The sequence below is a fragment of the Oncorhynchus masou genome, chromosome 28, assembly GCF_036934945.1.
Source record: "Oncorhynchus masou masou isolate Uvic2021 chromosome 28, UVic_Omas_1.1, whole genome shotgun sequence".
Classification (NCBI taxonomy): Eukaryota; Metazoa; Chordata; class Actinopteri; order Salmoniformes; family Salmonidae; genus Oncorhynchus; species Oncorhynchus masou.
In genome coordinates, this window is record NC_088239.1 from 31216367 (window position 1) to 31237434 (window position 21068).

At 43.1% G+C, this 21068-nt stretch overlaps 1 protein-coding gene and 1 long non-coding RNA gene across 2 annotated transcripts in view; one reads left to right on the top strand and one right to left on the bottom strand.

Moving 5' to 3' along the window:
- Positions 1 to 10215, top strand: part of LOC135518570 (uncharacterized) — a 104034-nt gene extending 93819 nt beyond the window's left edge. Inside the window, exon 3 of the long non-coding RNA XR_010452171.1 lies at positions 9673 to 10215. This is a non-coding gene — a long non-coding RNA (uncharacterized LOC135518570). The remainder of the gene's footprint in view (positions 1 to 9672) is intronic.
- An 825-nt stretch (positions 10216 to 11040) lies between these two features.
- On the bottom strand, positions 11041 to 13998 carry ppp1r3g (protein phosphatase 1 regulatory subunit 3G). Its single transcript, XM_064941906.1, has one exon. The coding sequence runs from the start codon at positions 13914 to 13916 to the stop codon at positions 13074 to 13076; it is 843 nt and encodes a 280-aa protein (XP_064797978.1). The 5' UTR covers positions 13917 to 13998; the 3' UTR covers positions 11041 to 13073.
- Between the last annotated feature and the right edge of the window lie 7070 nt (positions 13999 to 21068).

Consider the following 21068-nt stretch of genomic DNA (forward strand, 5'->3'; position numbering starts at 1 on the left):
GGTAATGCAGGGGGACCCAGGTATTGAATTGTACAGGAGTGCCCGAGGCTGCTGTGATATGGGCACCACCATAACAAATCAGGGCAAGCTCTCTCCCTTCCTCTTCCTCCTTCTTCCTCACTCTCCTTCCTCCGTTATCAGACCTAAAACAGATATTGTTAGCCATCAGAAAACCAAGCCATGAAGACATCAGAATCACTAACCCACGTTCTCAGCCTCGCACACATGCACACACACACACCCACGCACTGAACATCGACACACCATCAACAACGATGAGTAAAACTAGTGGCAGGCCCGTGGCCATGAAAAACACATCATTAAACTATAATGAATGCCACCGCTGCAGAGAAATGAGAGGTGTGTGTGTGCGTGTATGTGTGTGTGTGTGGAGAGGGAGATTGGAGAGGGGTGTGACCGTCAGAAAACCACTGCACACTCCGCTTTTTACTGTACATTTGTAAAAGCAGAGAACTGTAATCGCACGCCGGCGCAAACTCGGTAAAGGAGCTGGACGCAAAAAAAAAAAGAGCATTGACAAGAAAGTCAATGTACGGTAGTTTTTCCCTCCTCCCAAAAGGTCAGTGATAGTAGTCTTACATTCTGACTGACTTGGTCTTTTGTACGTGTACTAACCTATATGAATGAATTTGTTTGTTGTTATCCATCAAGAGGGAAATCTTTCCACAGCTCACCACATGGACAAGGAGAAATAAGAAGATAAAAAGAAGTACTCCTCCCCCTTGACCGGGGGAGCCATGACACTGACGCGTAGTGTCATTCATTTGAGTTACGCACATTCCCATTCGCACACATGCTAACCTATCTTGTCTGTCTTTTCATACTTCTGGCCGAGAAGATACCGTAACTAATATAGGGGAGTGGATGGCAGCCATTTTGTGTGCAGTGGAGCCGCAGCGCGCTAGTGTAACCCTATGAGGGGCAGAGTTAGCTGGGGGACAATGGGGGCATCGCTCTCCCCTGGTTTCAAAGGCTTGTCTCCACAGTCAATGGTGCCTAAGGCAACTGTAGATGAAAACTGGAATCAAAGAGGTCCCAGAACCCCACTCCTGGGACACAGGAGCTGGATGAAGGAGGGTCGGGTGGAGGGGGATAGATGTCCAAAAAGGCCAACCGCTGTGTGTGATGATGTTACACCCTTCTACTCTTTCGTGGCTCCTGTCGCTCTGCACTCCATCAAGGCGCTCTGGGAGGGTCTCGTTGCATTCGCTCCTATAGAGAGGCGCTGTGCTGCAGAGTAGTGAGAAGTCTTTGCGGTGTGTGCGTGCATTTGTGTGTTTATATGTGTGTCAGTGTGTGACTTAGAGAAAGTGTGTGTTTTGAGAGAGAGAGTGAGAGAGCGATAACAAAAGTAAAAATTGAAACGAGATTGAGAAGCTGTTGAGAACATAACCAGCCCCAGCTCGTGTTTATTATTTATATTTTAAAAAACACAGACATACGCTCAAGTTGAGTTGCTTTAAAAAATATATATATAAAAATCTGTTCATGTTCTGTGGCTGTGTTACCCGCAGCTTACCGCCTGCTGAAAAGCTAGCTTGAGGATGGGCAAAAACTCTGTGAGAGAGAGATCTGACAAGCGACATCTGACACGCTATACTCAGTTTTCTTCAGGGCCTGTTTATTCCACAAAAATTGTCAGTAGGAGGCAAAACGCTCTTTTTAATTTGACTGAAGTCTGGGGTTTCTCTCTCTTTCTATGTTCCCATCTCCAACTATCTTTCTCCCACTCTCTTTTCACCCGTGGACTCCATCTTGTCTGTCGCCCCTCTTGTACGTTTTCGTCACCTGGGTTGTAATCAATAGACAAGCACACAACAGAAACATTATAAAACATTTCACAACCGAAAATTAAAATAAAAGTTTCTAATTGGACAAGTCCAGGTAGTACCTTCCCGATTCACTTGGTTTTCTTCCATTTAAGTGCCTAATGAACGCAACCCTACTCTAGCTGGAATCTTGTGTTAGTGATTGAAGGAGCGCTTACTATTAATATTTAAAATTGCGTAACACGGTCCTTGGACTCCGCTGTGCTGCAGTCAACCCCAGTGATAAAGAGATCCTCTTATTGCACATTGTTAAATGTGAAGTGGTCGGATTAAAAATAGCGTTTACCTTGAGACATGACTTTAAGAAACATGATTCTACTATGAATGCTGCATGTTAGGTTTGTAAATGATGACTGCTCTCCCATTCAGCTTTGTACCTTTTTATAGTCCCTACTTGAAACCATAATGTTTTTTTGATGACCTTCTGAAGATGACTAGAGATTCATACTATATCAGTTACCACTTACCAGCTCTATATTGAAATCCCCCTGGTAAAAGTACAATGTATTGTCAAGAATCGGCCTTGTCGGGTATATCAGTACAATACCATTCCAAGATGGACAGACAGATGGATACAGAGCCCTCCATAAGTGTGTGGACAGTGAAGCTCTATACTCCATCAATTTGGATTGGAGGTAAAATGGTGAACACGAGGCAACCGTACGGAATGGCACTTTTTATTCGAAGTGAGGATAATGAGGAGGACAGGGAACGTGTATTATAGAGGGTGGTGAGGCGTACCTAGTCCAACATAGCTGACCTCATTACTCTAGTTAGGAGCTTCCCTTAGAAGAGGGGAATCCCTAATCCCTCCCTGACCTTCTGTTCTGTCTCCTCCATCCACCCCCCCACGCACACACACACCACCCATGCCTGACACCCGATACCGGTATCTCCCAATATCTATCGGTGTCTTCTCCACTTATAATATAATGTGCCTCTTCTATTTGCCGAGAGACCACACAGTCTTATTTTAAGATTACACTGAATGCTGTGAATAATAAATAACCTGTGTGTGTGTGTGTGTGTGTGTGTGTGTGTGTGTGTGTGTGTGTGTGTGTGTGTGTGTGTGTGTGTGTGTGTGTGTGTGTGTGTGTGAGATGATCTCCGGGCTTGGTACAGAAGCAGTCACGACTTGTGTGAAAGAGAGGGAATCCAACATTAACCTTCAACTCTGGAAGCTGCGTTGTTTGTCTTTCTGTTTGCCTTTCTGTTGATTGAGTCGTGATTCCCCCTTTCTCCCAGCCAACCGAGAGAGGAATGTGTGTGTGTGTGCATGCGAGCGTGTGACTACAGAGAGAACGGTGTTTGTATGTACTGAACATGGTTCTGTTTCTTCTTGTACCTTTCTCTGTCTGTGCACTGGTGGGGTTTTCATGATCATACGTGATCATGGCATGATGCGTGGCATGGCGTGTGTGGTTCTCCTGTACAATCACATCACAGTGCCATGTTTGAAAGGTTTGTATCTTCAGTTTGCTTGTCTTTGCACAGTGTGTGTGGACGTGCGTGCACGTGTTGGGAATCCGCGGTGTGACATCCTTGCCAATCAGCCGCCTGCTTTCTACAGCGGCAACCAGTCACGCCTTCCCTCCCCCTCCACTTCACAGCCACACATCGGAGGATTTTAAAGAACCGTTTGTGTGTGTTATTTTTGGAGGCTCGGGATGCATCTCACGTACCGGGATACACCCACAAGCGAAATGTGTGTGTGTGTGTGTGTGTGTGTGTGTGTGTGTGTGTGTGTGTGTGTGTGTGTGTGTGTGTGTGTGTGTGTGTGTGTGTGTGTGTGTGTGTGTGTGTGCGTCAGAGAATAAGAGGGAGACGGAAAGAATGTGAATGACAGAATGAAGTAGTAGGAGACTTACACAGATTGAGTAGGTAACTGCTGCCTTCTTGTGGTACTGCTGAAACATGACCACACAACAGCATCACCCATTCAGGGAGGCCTACAATTCCAAGCAAAGGCCAGACTAACCCTCCTATATAAATCACATATGAACTTCTTGATGCATCTTTTATTTAACCAAGACGAGTCCCGTTTGAGATATACATCATTTTTTTTCAATGGAGCCACTGGATACATCAAACATGTCTGTTTGAAAAGCCACTGGCTACAACAAGGCATTTGTGTGGGCTGTCTGAGTCTAGCAAGCATGTTTCTTGGCTTGACTGACTGTCTTGCATGTCTTGCTCGCGCAACCGTCTCCCCTGAGTTATACTGCCTTTTTGCTGTTTGTTGTTACTCGTTTGCGTGCCAGACATTGGGCCTAGAAAATTTGTTGATTTAAAAAAAATATATGTACAGGGGGGCAAAAAAGTATTCAGTCAGCCACCAATTGTGCAGGTTCTCCCACTTAAAATGATGAGAGAGGCCTGTAATATTCATCATAGGTACACGTCAACTATGCCAGACAAAATGAGAAGAAAAAAATCTATAAAATCACATTGTAGGATTTTTTATGAATTTATTTGCAAATTATGGTGGAAAATAAGTATTTGGTCAATAACAAATGTTTATCAAAATACTTTGTTATATACCCTTTGTTGGCAATGACAGTGGTCAAATGTTTTCTGTAAGTCTTCACAAGGTTTTCACACACTGTTGCTGGTATTTTGGCCCATTCCTCCGTGCAGATCTCCTCTAGAGCAATGATGTTTTGGGGCTGTTGCTGGGCAACATGGACTTTCAACTCCCTCCAAAGATTTTCTATGGAGTTGAGATCTGGAGACTGGCCAGGCCACTCCAGGACCTTGAAATGCTTCTTACGAAGCCACTCCTTCGTTTTCCGGGCGGTGTGTTTGGGATCATTGTCATGCTGAAAGACCCAGCCACGTTTCATCTTCAATGCCCTTGCTGATGGAAGGAGGTTTTCACTCAAAATCTCATGATACATGGCCCCATACATTCTTTCCTTTACACGGATCAGTCGTCCTGGTCCCTTTGCAGAAAAACAGCCCCAAAGCATGATGTTTCCACCCCCATGCTTCACAGTAGGTATGGTGTTCTTTGGATTCAACTCAGCATTCTTTGTCCTCTAAACGCGACGAGTTGAGTTTTTACCAAAAAGTTATATTTTGGTTTCATCTGACCATATGACATTCTCCCAATCTTCTTCTGGATCATCCAAATGCTCTCTAGCAAACTTCAGGCAAGCCTGAACATGTACTGGCTTAAGCAGGGGGACACGTCTGGCACTGCAGGATTTGAGTCGCTGGCGGCGTAGTGTGTTACTGATGGTAGGCTTTGTTACTTTGGTCCCAGCTCTCTGCAGGTCATTCACTAGGTCCCCCGTGTGGTTCTGGGATTTTTGCTCACCGTTTTTGTGATCATTTTGACCCCACGGGGTGAGATCTTGCGTGGAGCCACAGATTGATGGAGATTATCAGTGGTCTTGTATGTCTTCCATTTCCTAATAATTGCTCCCACAGTTGATTTCTTCAAACCAAGCTACTGACCTATTGCAGATTGTCTTCCCAGCGTGGTGCAGGTCTACAATTTTGTTTCTGGTGTCCTTTGACAGCTCTTTGGTCTTGGCCATAGTGGAGTTTGGAGTGTGACTGCTTGAGGTTGTGGACAGGTGTCTTTTATACTGATAACAAGTTCAAACAGGTGCCATTAATACAGGTAACGAGTGGAGGACAGAGGAGCCTCTTAAAGAAGAAGGTACAGGTCTGTGAGGACCAGAAATCTTGCTTGTGTGTAGTTGACCAAATACTTATTTTCCACCATAATTTGCAAATAATTTCATTAAAAATCCTACAATGTGATTTACTGGATTTTTTTTCTCATTTTGTCTGTCATAGTTGAAGTGTACCTATGATGAAAATTACAGGCCTCTCATCTTTTTAAGTGGGAGAACTTGCACAATTGGTGGCTGACTAAATACATTTTTGCCCCACTGTATATTTTTTGTCCAACGGGGGATAACTTTTTCCACGTAGGCTTTGTCTTGGAATGGGGTCGCTTTGTTGACATTCAATGGGTAGAAGAAGATTGCTTTATCCTCTATTGTCACAGGACAGAGATTTGTCAGCACACACACACGCACTTCACTCTTTGCCACTTTAAGAACCTGCTTTACGACATAGTGTGTGCTTTAGCTTGTAAAATAAGCAAATGTGACACTAAGTCAACATAAGGTGTTTCCCCCCCCCCCCATAACATTAGGACTAATTTCCTCAAGAAATGAAGTCAGTTTCCTTGCCAGCTGACTATCGTGACAACCCTACTTCAGATGGCTTTCCCAACCGTATAGTCTGCCATGTAAATTGGGGCGGATTCTAATGGCACCACAGAGGACAGGCATACACACGTATTTATTCACCTAATTGAGGTGTGTATTGACAGCACTGGCTCGTTAGAGGGGGAGTGTCAGAATGTAGAGATACTACTAGTTGTGGCAACCCTGGACAGGTTGAGAGGAGGGGACAATCAGCCAGGCTGAAGGATGGGCCCCGTTCCAATACGACCAAGGGCATCCTTCCATTCCTTCCTTCCTTCTTTCCCTGATGAGTTTGCTGATGTTGATCGGTGAGAGCAATATGGTACAAACTATGGTACAAACTTTGTCAGATAAGGAATTGGTATTCTAGCGGGGGAGGGAACGATGCATTTCAACTCTCTCGCTCTCTCTCCTTCTCCCTTACCCGCCTCTTTCTCTTCTCCCCCACCTTCTCTCTCTTTCGCCCTTCAAAAGTCTTCCCTGTATGACACACAACCAGCTGTTCACACGTCTTTGAAAGTCGCTGGAAACATCTGGCCTCGCACCAGCCGCGAGGAGATTAAATATAGAAAAGGCACTAGGAGGTCGGGAAATGCGTGTGAGTTTAACGAGATAACGGTTCCCCACACCGTATTCCCCACACCGTAGCATGTTCTTCACCTCGAGAAATAGCACTGCTAAATAAAAACCTATAAAGAGCGTCCTCTGTCTGTCTCGGGAACATGTCTTTAAATCGCAATGGTATCACATGTAAATATAGTTTTAAGCACAGTACACAAATGATCTGCGGTGGTTGTTGTGGTATTTACCAGAAGATTCGTTTTGTGTCACCCGAATAGTGAAATCTACATAAAGGCTGTAGACAAACGCACGTACACCCAAATGACTATACTGTTGAAGCAGCAACGGGTACTATTGTAATGGAACTAGTGTGTGGTGGGTTGGTTTGTACAAGTCAAACGCAGTTGCCCCTAGACTGATCCGCAATTGTTAGGATTGGAGGAGGGCAAAGTGATCCTAGATCTGTGATTAATGGTTCAGGATTGGATTGGGGCAGGACAATGATCCTAGATCTGTGCATGCTAATAGCGAAGGTTGTGATTGGGGGAGGGAAAACGGATTCTAGATCTGTGCCTAATACTAAAGGTTACGATTGATCCTAAATGTGCCTAAGGATTAAGGTTGAGATCGGGAGAGGGCAAGCTGATTCTAGATCTATACCCAGTGCTTACTGGCAATTTGTATCCAGACAGAGCAGGTTTAACCCTGAGGTATGGGCAAAGGAGAAGAATATCTGCTGCCACTGATGTAGGAGCTGAAGGGCGAGGGCATGCCCGCCCGACTACCTGTCTGCCTGACTGCAGTTTATCTGTGGGAACACAGGTGCCCCCCTGGGGTGCCTGCCATCCCCATGCCCTGCTGATGTCAAGGAAAAAGAGATCTGCATTGCCACTCCACATTGGCCCCAGGGCAAGTAGCACTGCAGGACTGGCACATTGTTAAAGGGCATGAGGTTGAAACACTGTAGGGATGGCACAGGGCAAGGGTCAGAGCATAGAGGGTAGACTTGGCAAGTCTGAGTCTGAAATCTCACACTATTCCCTATGAAAGGTCCTGGTCAAAAGTATATAAGGAATAGGTTGGTGATTGCCCCTTCTCTAGTATGATGAATCCGTTATGCCATGAACCAATTGTACTCTGTCCATTAAGAAAGTGTAACAGTGGTCCGCTTTTGGGTGTGCTCTCACTATTCAATGCCCACGTCGGAGAGAAGCCCAGCAAACGACGGTGGTGAGAAACAGGCGTGTGTAGACTTGTGCGAAATAATGCGCGTGTGATAGAGTGCAATAGAGAGAGAGATGCAGAGTGTTGGGCGAATGGAAAAAAAGACACGTTTTTTTTTTTTCCTTGTCACCCGCCCGAGCAGTCAGTCATAAATAATACACTGAGCAGCACAGCACATACCAGATGAACGTATGGTTTTATCGCACACAGCAAAGCCTGTGCTGTCTTGGTTAAAACATGATATTGAACTGGCGTTCAATATGCAATCAAGAGTGGGTTCTTATACAGGTCCCATACTACAAAATGGCAAAAATGGAGCACAGAACACAATCCTAACCAGGACCCAGGCCTTTATACAGTTGAACAGATATTTTAATGTCCAGGGAAAGACCTCCTAAAATAACACCAAGGCCCTTTGGCATCAAAATTGTGAACAAGCCACTGGTGGGGGAGGGGAACACTGCAGTACTCCCTGCTCTTTTAAAGCCGGGGGGGGGTCCTGTTGCAAAGGCTTGGTAGGTTTATAAACAGGCACAGTACTGAAGCTCTACTCTTTTTAAAACCGTCCATATAAGCAGGTGCAAACTGTGATATACAGTTACAAGGCTGGTTGGTGTATATGTCCACATACAGTAGATGGCTGTGCTCCCTGTTCTGGCTGTGACTCTTTTTAAAGGCAGCCGTAGGGGGTTCTGACGGATGGCCCATGTCAACAGGACGCGGGACATATTTACACAGGGGCGGGGGCTCGGCGAAATGGATCTTAATGCTCCTCTTTGCTGAGCCATCTCTTTGAGAAATGAACGGGCGCAGCCTTAGCTGACCTTGCATCTTTTGACCGTCGCTCTCCCCTCTCTCTCTCACTTCTGTTTTTCCCTTTTCCCGCGGGGGCAACAATTTGCCGCACTTTACAAGCCAGGCTTTTAACCAATGGCTTCCTTGACTCACTTTGAGGTGTCTTTAATGCCAAAGCCATATGTTAGGTTTAGCCCCGGTGTCAGTCAAGAAAGTGTTTGCAAGGGGGGAGAGATGGATGGGCTGCTTTGGTTCTGTCGATACAGCAATTTTTTTTGTGTGTGTGTGTGTTTGTGTGTGTGTGTGTGTGTGTGTGTGTGTGTGTGTGTGTGTGTGTGTGTGTGTGTGTGTGTGTGTGTGTGTGTGTGTGTGTGTGCCGTATGTGTACTGAGTGCTGATAAGAGTTCAAAGCTGTGAACAACTTAACACTTAACAGCAAAGGCTGTGTGTGTAGGATAGACCATGATAGTTGAATCTTGATATTTGCAATAGCTGGTCATGAACTGTCATGAATCCGTGCATTATATGCAAGTGCAAGAAATGCATTTGAATCTGAACTGTTGAACTGGCAGCACATTTAAACAGATTAAACATTTATCTAATGTGCACTCATGAGGAGTCCGGACTGTCTATTCCAATATCACAGCGGACTGTCAGAACAGGTCACCAGATATTGATACTGTCGGTCACTGTTGTAACTTGTAGTATGGGTGAGCTGAGCTTTGCTCCCAGGGTTACAGTTCAATATTGATTTGTTACACATAGTCTTCCCCACAGTATTTATCTGAATCACTGAAATGTTGTGGGGAAATGAAGTCTTAGTTGTCTGACATCCTCACCAACCAAGTATTTACAGTATTTTTTGGCACACAAATGCTCCCTATAAAGTGACGTGAATTTACAAAATGAACCAGTTTTACAACCCATTTGTTTAGATTTCCAACACAACTTACCGTAACACATCTCTATATGAAGAACAACATATCAAATTGTGGACTTTTTGTTTCTCTCCACAGGTGACCATAGGTAAGCTGTACCTGACCCAGAAGACTATCGTTGAGGGGTAGGGGTCAAAGAGGAGCCTCTGATGGGCATTGGGGCAGTAATGGACTGCCTTAAAACGATTGGAAACGATGTCTAAGAGACCATGGCAGACGGAGCACTGAACCTCAACCTAACTTCACCTTCCACACGGAAGCTTAATTTCCCGCAACCTTTGGATGGATATGGGGGAAAGCATTGTGGGAGGCAACTAGATTCAAAGAATAATACAGATCTACGAGGTGGGAATAGGGAAGAGGTGAGGGGTTGGTTGATTTCGGACTGGGCAACTGTCCTGCGTCGATTACATAACTATTGTTCTTGGTCACTATATACCCTCTCTTCACCATAGTATATTTCGCTATTCACGTTTCTTTTGTGAGCCGTAACAGTGCAACAGAGAGCGTACAGACAGCCTTGATTTCTTTGTTATATTTTTGCCAGTCTTTTAATTGTGTATTGTATGTATGATTTGTCGTCATGTAAGATGGTGTATAAATGGATTAAAGATATGCATATCTGAATTCAATTACTGTCTCTCTATCCTTCAGTCATGACTCAGTCAGTAGAGCATGGCACTTGCAACACCAGGGGTCGTTGGTTCGATTCCTGCTGGGGCCACTCATACGTAACATGTATGCAGGCATGACTAAGTTGCTTTACATAAAAGCAACTGTTAAATGGCATATATTATTATTCTACCATAAGTGTTATAATGCATTAAATCTGCATCACAACACATTATACCAGCAGAATAATAATATGCAATGGCCAATAATAATGGAAATGGATCATATTGTCTATTTGAAATCCGGGTTGGGTAAGAGGTTGAATGTATCCCACAAGGCCACCTATTCTAAAAAAAAATGCCCCTTTTGTTTGTTTTGAATGAGCAGTGGCCTAGTACTCGATCGAGATGGGTGTAAAGATCATATTACTCAACAAATAAGAGTCAAAGTTGAAAGCTCCCCCAGAGGTCCCTCTCTAAATATATTTTCTGCTTCTGATCAGCGTTTTAGGGTGATCAACAAAGGCCGATTTGAAATACAGGAACATCAAGGGGAGGAGATCTGAGTTCAAATACTGTTTGAAATACTTTATACTTTATCCAATAGAACAGTCCCAAATGGCAAGCCTCAAACATCTAGTACTCCAGGCAGGCTAGCGAGAACACTCAAAAGTATTTGAAAGATTTGAAATAGTATTTAAACTCAGGAGGCATCACTGTAAAACAACTGGGACTGATGGCATTTGAATAATATGAAAGGATACTTGATAAGGACAGTTTATAATCATTTTCAATATGTCATGTACTGTTGGAAGAAAAAAAAGAGGATTCTGCATTTGAAAATGTAGTGTATTTTATTGGTTGATATTCAATAGCCCAGTTGATGGCATGTACAGTGCATGAATCCCAAGGTTAATGTCACCATATCATGTTACTGTTACATCAACATACATGCATGTACCATTTAAGATTGGGGTTAACTTTGCATTTTCACATTGTCTATAGTCTATTTTTACATTCAGTTCAGTAGCCCCAAGATTCTGAGACCGACTGAACAGTTACATGAACGAGTACACGCTCCATCAGCATGGATGTTGTCCGGACGCCAGACCTGGGTGCTAAAACGATTCTGAATGATAAATAGTATTTCAAATAGTATTTGAACCCAGGCCTGTGTGTATCTTGCCCGGTGAGATCACTGCAGAGCTGAAGCCTAGAAACTAGGCATTCTCTGTTGACAGAGTAAACAGCTCCACGTGATTTGCTGATTTGCCTCTTGAACTTTGGTCAGGGGACAGGTATGGGACAACAACCTGACAGCCACCATGTAGTCTTTTTTTAAAGGGTACATGACAGGCTAACATCACTGGCATCAGTCGTGTGCTGCTCACATACCCATCAACAGTATTACAAACGCCCTCTGAATGTTCTGATTGTAGAGAAAGCAGTGGAGGAGTTTTGACAAGGTGATATACAGATCCTATATAATTGTATGGATGTCATAATGTCAACAGATATGTTTTACATTAAACAACTGTATTGCAGAATATTGTAATGGGCCTATTGTATGACTTTATAGCTACGTAGATGTGTAATGTATGTTTTGTAATATACAGTTGTTGATAACTATTAGGACCCACAAACATAACATGTAGAATATATATAATGCAGTCATAGCTGTAATTGGGACAGAAATGCTGTTAACAACACTGGGAAACCAATGCTCTACAGAGCAGTAAAACCCATTTTTTTGCATCATGTTCCATGGACTTGCTGCATCAGACCATTTGATCAAGTTGTTCACTGAGTAGCCACGCACACTAATATGACAGACAGATTGCTCGTTAATCATTCCTCAGTGCCCAGGGGAGTATAAACAAGAAATCATATATTTCATGGCAGAGAACTCTTTGACAGATGTTGCTTCCCATGATGGCATTATGACTTGGATAAATCACACATGTTCATACTCTGCATTATTCTGGGCTCTGAATCAAAGGCAATGTCTGAAATGGTACACTATTCCCTTTTAAAGTATATTACTTGTGACCAGCCCTACCCTTTAGTCAAAAGTAGTGCTATCTATAGGAAATAGGGTGCCACAAGTTTTAGCAGAATCGTGAAAATGAATAACACAACACAATTCCTATAAATGACCGAACTGAATCCACAACTCAGCACAGTAAGGTAGCTCTCCTGATTTGATGACATTATAGGCAAATGTGATGTAGAACAGGTGAAGTCCTCTTGGATATGAGATGTACTGTGTATCATGTATCCTAAGATGCCTAATTTAAAGTATTCCAGTATGGTCCCGTGTCTGTGTAGTCTCGGGTCTGTGTAGACCCCATTGGCAGTGTAGCTGAGAAATGTTAATCAGTCCATCCATGGGTCCTGATTTGTTGACTTCCCCATTTCAGAAAATGAGATCTAACTGCAAATGAGTCCAACGACTATTATTGTAAATTCTCGTGTCGTTAAATGTCATTCTAGAACAGAAGACACAATTGGACAGAGGCAAATTTGGCAACTCCATGTTTTACTTTAAAGAAGTTGAGTTTAGTTGAGTTTATTTTTATTTTTACAGGAACAGTGCACATTAATCAACGTTTCAGTAAAAGTGCCGGTTTTAGCCAGCCGGCTAATTTTCAACCGCAGTCCCTGGGAAGGATGGTACAGTCGGCCTAACATCATAACAATCATGATGAACTCATGAACACCTTGATAACAAAACGGTGTGCTCGGAGAGCAAGAAGAAAATACATTCACTTCACTGAAAAGTATATATCAATACACATGATGGAGAACAACTTCATAAGAGACCTGGTTGAGCGACACCATCTTTACGCACGTGCGTAACGGCGAATTTCAGGTGGCATGGAATGCTGCGCTCTCGTAGGTCGGCATACCTGCACAGCGATACTTCAAGGTATAGTTTTGTCCATGGTTGTTATCCCAAAACTCGCCCTGGTCATTCCTGGTGTACACGGCGAAGTGCACAGAGGAAGATGGGTCTAGGAATGGAGGTGTGTACATGGTAAATGTGTAGCGCTCACCGACTGTATTCTCATCGAAAGGCATGGGTATCGCCTGCGCGTTCACGAAAGAGAGCCACTCGTTGAATGTGTACCTCACACCAACTTCCCTCTTGCAACAGTTTTGAGTATTCGTCCGAATCTGCCCACGGATGTCAAACTGAGTGATGGTTACCTTCTCCAGGTGGACGTGCCGCTGCAATACCTTGGTTTCAAAATCATCAGCCTCAACTGGCATCTTGAAAGTTGGGATGAGACGGTTCATGGTCAAGGTAGATTTAAAGTTTACGCACAGGTCCCCGATTGTATACTCTCGGTCCCGTGGTTGAGGGAGAAAGCTCTGCAATCTCGACAAAACCTTGGAAGGGATTTTCGGGTCTTCTGCTGTGCTGAAGTGCTTCACGCTTGCTAAATCAAGGCCCATGGAGTCTGCGAACTTCACCCGTTTTCGGCCGTTATTGGCTATTTCTTCAAAAAGCATAGCCTGCTCCGGATATGCGGGCAGAGATTTCGCCCTTCGCCTGTCTTTCTTATACATTTCTGGTGGTTCGATTAAGCCATCTTCCAAGTCCTCGTCACCATTCTCCGTTGGCTCATCTTCACTCCCTGATAGCATGGTTCCCCCTGAATTTGGAGAACACTGCTTGGAATCACGCAGGACGGCTGAATCGGACATATTGGCAATGCGTGCGTTATGGACATTCACCGGAACAGTTCCGGGAGTTTAGATTCTCGATGGAACTTTTCACTTAAGAGTGATACGCCCACTTGAAAGCTCATCATACAACTAACTGCCTATTGCTGTATTCAGCGTCATTGTAACACGTCATTGCAACGTAGGCCTAATTCAAGTTTACAAACAACAGCTCACCTGCCCAGCGCGCAGGAGCGCGTTATTAGGCTACAAGGTCATCGAGTTATTCATTATCAATAAGTCATTTTCAATATTCACTATAAACAAATGACTGTTTTATGCCAACATCTAGGATACATATAATTTGGTGAATAAAATCCATATAAATTGGCGACACTCAAACTCTTTCAAATAACCTTGCATACCTTTTTGTTAACATTTCATTTTAGGGGGTCCTTATTACAGTGTAAAAAAACACAATTAATTACACTAGCAAGTATTGTAATTAACTAAAATAATGCATAGTTACACTGCATTAACAATATGTAACTGGTAGTAATTGTAGTCTGTAAGTACAATGATTGCTTATTACAGTGCTTGTTACAAATGTAAACATTTTATCCGATAGCATCCAGATGCACCATATTTCAGCCTGCACAAACCAAGTGATACGTGTAAATCAGTTGAAAACCGACCACCTCATTGACACACCTATGCAATAGGCACCATGGCAAAAACGGGTTCACAACGAATTCCGGTTTCATCTGTACCAGGCAGATGGAAGACAGCTGTATGGCATCGTGTGGTAGTGCGGTTTGCTGATGTCAATGTTTTGAACAGAGTGCCCCATGGTGGCAGCGGGGTCATGGTATGGTCAGTCTTAAGGTACGGACAATGAACACAATTACTTTTTATCGATGGCAATTTGAATGCACAGAGATACCATGACGAGATCCTGAGGCCCATTGTCAGGCCATTAATCCGCCGCCATCACCTCATGTTTCAACATGATAATGCATGTCGCAAGGATCTGTACACAATTCCTGGAAGCTGAAAATGTCTGAGTTCTTCCATGGCCTGTGTACTCAACTATTGAGCATGTTTGTGATGCTCTGGAACGACGTGTATGACAGAGTTTTCCAGTTCCTGCCTATATCCAGCAACTTTGCACAGCCATTGAAGAGGAGAGGGACCACATTCCACAGCCTGATCAACTGTATGTGAAGAAGGTGTGTCACGCTGCATGAGGCAAAAGTGTGGTCGCACCAGATACTGACTGGTTTTCTGACACACACCTCTTCCTTTTTTAAATGGATCTGTGACCAACAGGCATATTTGTATTCCCAGTCATGTGAAATAATGAATTTATTTCAATTGACTGATTTCGTTATTTCAGCTGTAGCTTAGTAAAATCTTTGAAATTGTTGCGTTTATATTTTTGATCAGTGTAGCTAGCTACCTGAAGCTGGCAAATAGGCTATGGTTTCTACTCGCTAGCGTTAGCTGGGCTATATGGTCTTATCTTCCCTGAACCTATTTCTCAGGGTATTACATGAGACACTCAGCATGTTAACTAGCTAGCAGGCTACTTGTTTCAACACAAGCATTATTAGTGGTAGATGGATAACACAACAACTACTTAGGCATAGCTAGCTTTATATATATTTTTTATTATTATTTTTTTAACCTTTATTTAACCAGGCAAGTCAGTTAAGAACAAATTCTTATTTTCAATAACGGCCTAGGAACAGTGGGTTAACTGCCTGTTCAGGGGCAGAACGACAGATTTGTACCTTGTCAGCTCGGGGGTTTGAATTTGCAACCTTCCGGTTACTAGTCACACGCTCTAACCACTAGGCTACCCTTACCCATTATTTTACTCTACCACAGATTCCCACAAGTTCTCAGAGTCCAGGAAGGGAAAATACTTACAAGAAACATTTGAAGACAGAGACACAGTTGTCGATTTCCATTGTTACTTGTATTGTTAAAAAGGGAAGAAAAATACAATCCCATTTAGCCAGCTATCTAGGCTACTCACCATGCTATAGGCTACACTCATGCTGCCAAACATACCCTTGTAAAACTGACTATCCTGCCGATCCTTGACTTCGGCGATGTCATTTACAAAATTGCCCCCAACACTCTACTCAGCAAATTGGATGAAGTCTATCACAGTGCAATCCGTTTTGTCACCAAAGCCCCATATACTACCCACCATTGTGATGTGTATGCTCGTTGGCTGGTCCTCGCTACATATTCATCGCCAAACCCACTGGCTCCAGGTAATCTATAAGTCTTTGCTAGGTAAAGCTCCGCCTTATCTCAGCTCACTGGTCACCATAGCAACACCCGCCTGTAGCACGCGCTCCAGCAGGTATATTTCACTGGTCATCCCCAAAGCCAACAGCTCCTTTGGCCTTTCCTTCCAGTTCTCTGCTGCCAATGACTGGAACAAATTGCAAAAATCTCCGAAGTTGGAGACTTTTATCTCCCTCACTAACTTCAAGCATCAGCTGTCAGAGCAGCTTACCGATCGCTGCAGCTGTACACAGCCCATCTGTAAATAGCCCATCCAACCAACTACCTACCTCATCCCCATATATATTTTTGTTGTAATTTTTTCCTGCTCTTTTGCACACCAGTATTTATACCTGTATTTATACTTACACATCTGCACATCTATCACTCCAGTGTTAATTGCTAAATTGTAATTACTTCGCCACTATGGCCTATTTATTGCCTTACCTCCTTACTTAATTTACACACACTGTATACAGATTTTCTATTGTGTTATTGACTGTATGTTTGTTTATCTTATGTGTAACTCTGTGTTGTTGTTTTAGTCACACAGCTTTGCTTTATCTTAGCCAGGTCACAGTTGTAAATGAGAACTTGTTCTCAACTGGCCTACCTGGTTAATTAAATGTGAAATTAAAAAAAATAAAACAAGTATTCAGACCCCTTGACTTTTTCCACTTTGTTATGTTACAGCCTTATTCTAAAACGGATTAAATAGATTTTTCGACACATCAATCTACACACAATACCCCATAATGACAAAGAAAAAACGGTTGTATATATAACTGAAATATGACATTTACATAAATATTCAGACCCTTTACTCAGTACTTTGTTGAAGCGCCTTTTGCAGCGATTACAGCCTCGAGTCTTCTGGGGTATGACGCTACAAGCTTGGCACACCTGTATTTTGGAAGTTTCTCCCATTCTCTCTGCAGATCCTCTCAAGCTGTCAGGTTGGAAGAGGAGCATCGCTGCACAGCTATTTCCAGGTCTCTCCAGAGATGTTCGATCGGTTTCAAGTCTGGGCTCTGGCTGGGCCACTCAAGGACATTCAGAGACTTGTCCCAGAGTCACTCCTACGGTGTCTAGGCTGTGTACTTAGGATCGTTGTCCAGTTGAAAGGTGAACCTTCACCCCAGTCTGAGGTCCTGAGCAATGTGGAGCAGATTTTCATCAAGGATCTCTCTGTACAATGCTCCGTTAATTTTTCCCTCTATTCTGACTAGTCTTCCAGTCCCTGCCGCTGAAAAAGATCCCCACAGCATGATACTGCCTCCACCATGCTTCACTGTATAGATGGTGCCAGGTTTCCTCCAGATGTGTCACTTGGCATTCAGGCCAAATAGTTCCATCTTGGTTTCATCAGACCAGCGAATCTTGTTTCTCATGGTCTGAGAGTCTTTAGGTGCCTTTTGGCAAACTGCACGTGGGCTGTCATGTGCTTTTTACTAAGGAGTGGCTTCCGTCTGGCCACTCTACTGTAAAGGCCTGATTGGTGGAGTGCTGCAGAGATGGTTGTCCTTTTTGAAGATTCTCCCATCTCCACAGAGGAACTCTGGAGCCATGTCACAGTGACCAGTGGGTTCTTGGGCACCTCCCTGACCAAGGCCCTTCTCCCCCAATTGCTCAGCCAACTCTAGGAAGGGTGGTTCCAAACTTCTCCCATTTAAGAATAATGGAAACCACTGTGTTCTTGGGGACCTTCAATACTGCAGAAATGTTTTGCTACCCTTCCCCAGATCTGTGCCTCGACACAATCCTGTATCGTAGATCTACGGACAATTCCCTTCACCTCACGACTTGGTTTTTGCTCTGACATGTACTGTCTGTCAAATGTGGGACTTTATACAGACGGGTGTGTGCCTTTCCAAATCATGTTCAATCAATTGAATTTACCACAGGTGGACTCCAATCAAGTTGTAGAAACATCTCAAGGATGATAAATGCAAACATGATGCACCTGAGCTCAATTTCGAGTCTCATGGCAAAGGGTCTGAATATTTATGTGAATAAGATATCTGTTTTTATTTTGAATAAATTAGCAAAAATGTCTTCATCACCTTCATCATTATGGGGTATTGTGCACAGATTGATGAGGAAACACAATTATTTAACCCATTTCAGAACGCTGTAATGTAACAAAGTGTGGAAAAAGTCAAAGGGTCTGAATAGTTTCCGAATGCACTGTATCTTTGCTTAATCTAATTAATCAAATTATGAATCGAACAATAAAAATCCTTATTCTGTAAGAAATGTAAGGTCTGTTTACATGTGGCAATAAAGTTGACTTAAAGTAGAAGCTTGTCTTTTGTTTGAAGGTATTTTCACTTGGTAATGAGTAATTATATATAGAAATTGCTCAGGTTACACTTCATTCTAAATAGCTAAATCCTGTTTAAGAACCAGTGACAACCTTGTACTTATGTAGATATTACAGATATGTACTCTGTGGTGTATTAGTGTGTTTTTCCCCACTTGAATGGCGCTTTCAGAAGCTGACGATGAGATTGTCAGAATGGGTAAAGTACTTTGTAGGTACACAATAATCACAAGTAAGTACACCTCAAGCAGTGGAGGCTCCTCAGAAAAGGACCATCCTCAGTGAATTTCATAAAAACAAAAATAGTAAAACATTTCAAAAGTTATTCTTTTGAGGTAAAAATAGATTAAATATTGGCGACACTCATGTCACCAAATAATTGATTAAAACACTTTTTCTTTGCAATGAAGGTCGACAGTAGCCTCAGTAGCACTCTGTAGGGTAGCACCATGGTGTAGCCGAAGGAAAGCTACTTTCTGTCCTCCTCTGGGTACATTAACTTCAATACAAACCTAGGAGGCTCATGGTTCTCACCCCCGTCCATAGACTTACACAGTAATTAATACAACTTCCGGAGGATGTCCTCCAACCTATCAGAGTTTTTGCAGCATGAACTGACATGTTGTCCAACCAATGAAAAGATCAGAGAATAAAGCTACAGCTAGCTAACACTGCAGTGCATAAAATGTGGTGAGTAGTTGTCTCAGAGAAACACAATAGTTGAACAGTTTTGAAACAATACATTTCTTCCAAAATTAAGGAGAAGCAAAAGAGAGAGAGTTAGCTATATTTGGTTGTATTTTTTTTAATAAACTTTCACTTAGCTATTGAATGCAGCTATAGTTAGCTAGTTTAGCCTAAACAGCTGATGTGACAGCTGATGTGTTGTGCACTGAAGTCCACAAGCGAAGGGAAAAGCTGAGAGGAGGAGAGCACATATAGTTGCGAGAAGGAATTACAATCGAGCAAAAAGGATTTAGTCAGCCACCAATTGTGCAAGTTCTCCTACTTAAAAAGATGAGAGAGGCCTGTAATTTTCATCATAGGTACACTTCAACTATGACAGACAAAATTAATAAAAAAATTAAGAGGCTCCTCTGTCCTCCACTCGTTACCTGTATTAATAGTACCTGTTTGAACTTGTTATCCGTATAAAAGACACCTGTCCACATACTCAAACAGTCACACTCCAAACTCCCCTATGGCCAAGACCAAAGAGCTGTCAAAGGACACCAGAAAGAAAATTGGAGACCTGCACCAGGCTCGCACCAGGCTGGGAAGACTGAATCTGCAATAGGTCAGCAGCTTGGTTTGAAGAAATCAACTGTGGGAGCAGTTATTAGGAAATGGAAGACATACAAGACCACTGATAATCTCCCTCGATCTGGGGCTCCACGCAAGATCTCAAAATGATCACAAGAACGGTGAGCAAAAATCCCAGAACCACACGGGGGGACCTAGTGAATGACCTGCAGAGAGCTGGGACCAAAGTAACAAAGCCTACCATCAGTAACACACTACGCCGCCAGGGACTCAAATCCTGCAGTGCCAGACGTGTCCCCCTGCTTAAGCTAATACATGTCCAGGCCTGTCTGAAGTTTGCTGGGGAGCATTTGGATGATCCAGAATAAGATTGGGAGAATGTCATATGGTCAGATGAAACCAAAATATAACTTTTTGGTAAAAACTCACCTTGTCGTGTTTGGAGGACAAAGAATGCTGAGTTGTATCCAATGAACACCATACCTACTGTGAAGCATGGGGGTGGAAACATCATGCTTTGGGGCTGTTTCTCTGCAAAGGGACCAGGACGACTGATCCGTGTAAAGGAATGCATGAATGGGGCCATGTATTGTGAGATTTTGAGTGAAAACCTCCTTCCATCAGCAAGGGCATTGAAGATGAAACGTGGCTGGGTCTTTCAATATGACAATGATCCCAAACACACCGCCCGGGCAACGAAGGATTGGCTTTGTAAGAAGCATTTCAAGGTCCTGGAGTGGCCTGGCCAGTCTCCAGATCTCAACCCCATAGAAAATCTTTGGAGGGAGTTGAAAGTCCGTGTTGCCCAGCAACAGCCCCAAAACATCACTGCTCTAGAGGAGATCTGCATGGATGAATGGGCCAAAATACCAGCAACAGTGTGTGAAAACCTTGTGAAGACTTATAGAAAACGTTTGACCTCTGTCATTGCCAACAAAGGGTATATAACAAAGTATTGAGATAAACTTTTGTTATTGACCAAATACTTATTTTCCACCATAATTTGCAAATAAATTCATTAAAAATCCTACAATGTGATTTTCTGGATTTTTTTTCTCATTTTGTCTGTCATAGTTGAAGTGTACCTATGATGAAAATTACAGGCCTCTCTCATCTTTTTAAGTGGGAGAACTTGCACAATTGGTGGCTGACTAAATACTTTTTTGCCCCACTGTATATATATACAACGAGCAAAGTGATCACACTGTTTTTATGTGGCTGCTATGAAAGTGACCTGTTTGCTTGTGATCAGGGGTGTATTAATTCCAACAATTCTGTTGAAAAATGTTTCTTAAACAGAAGCAAAT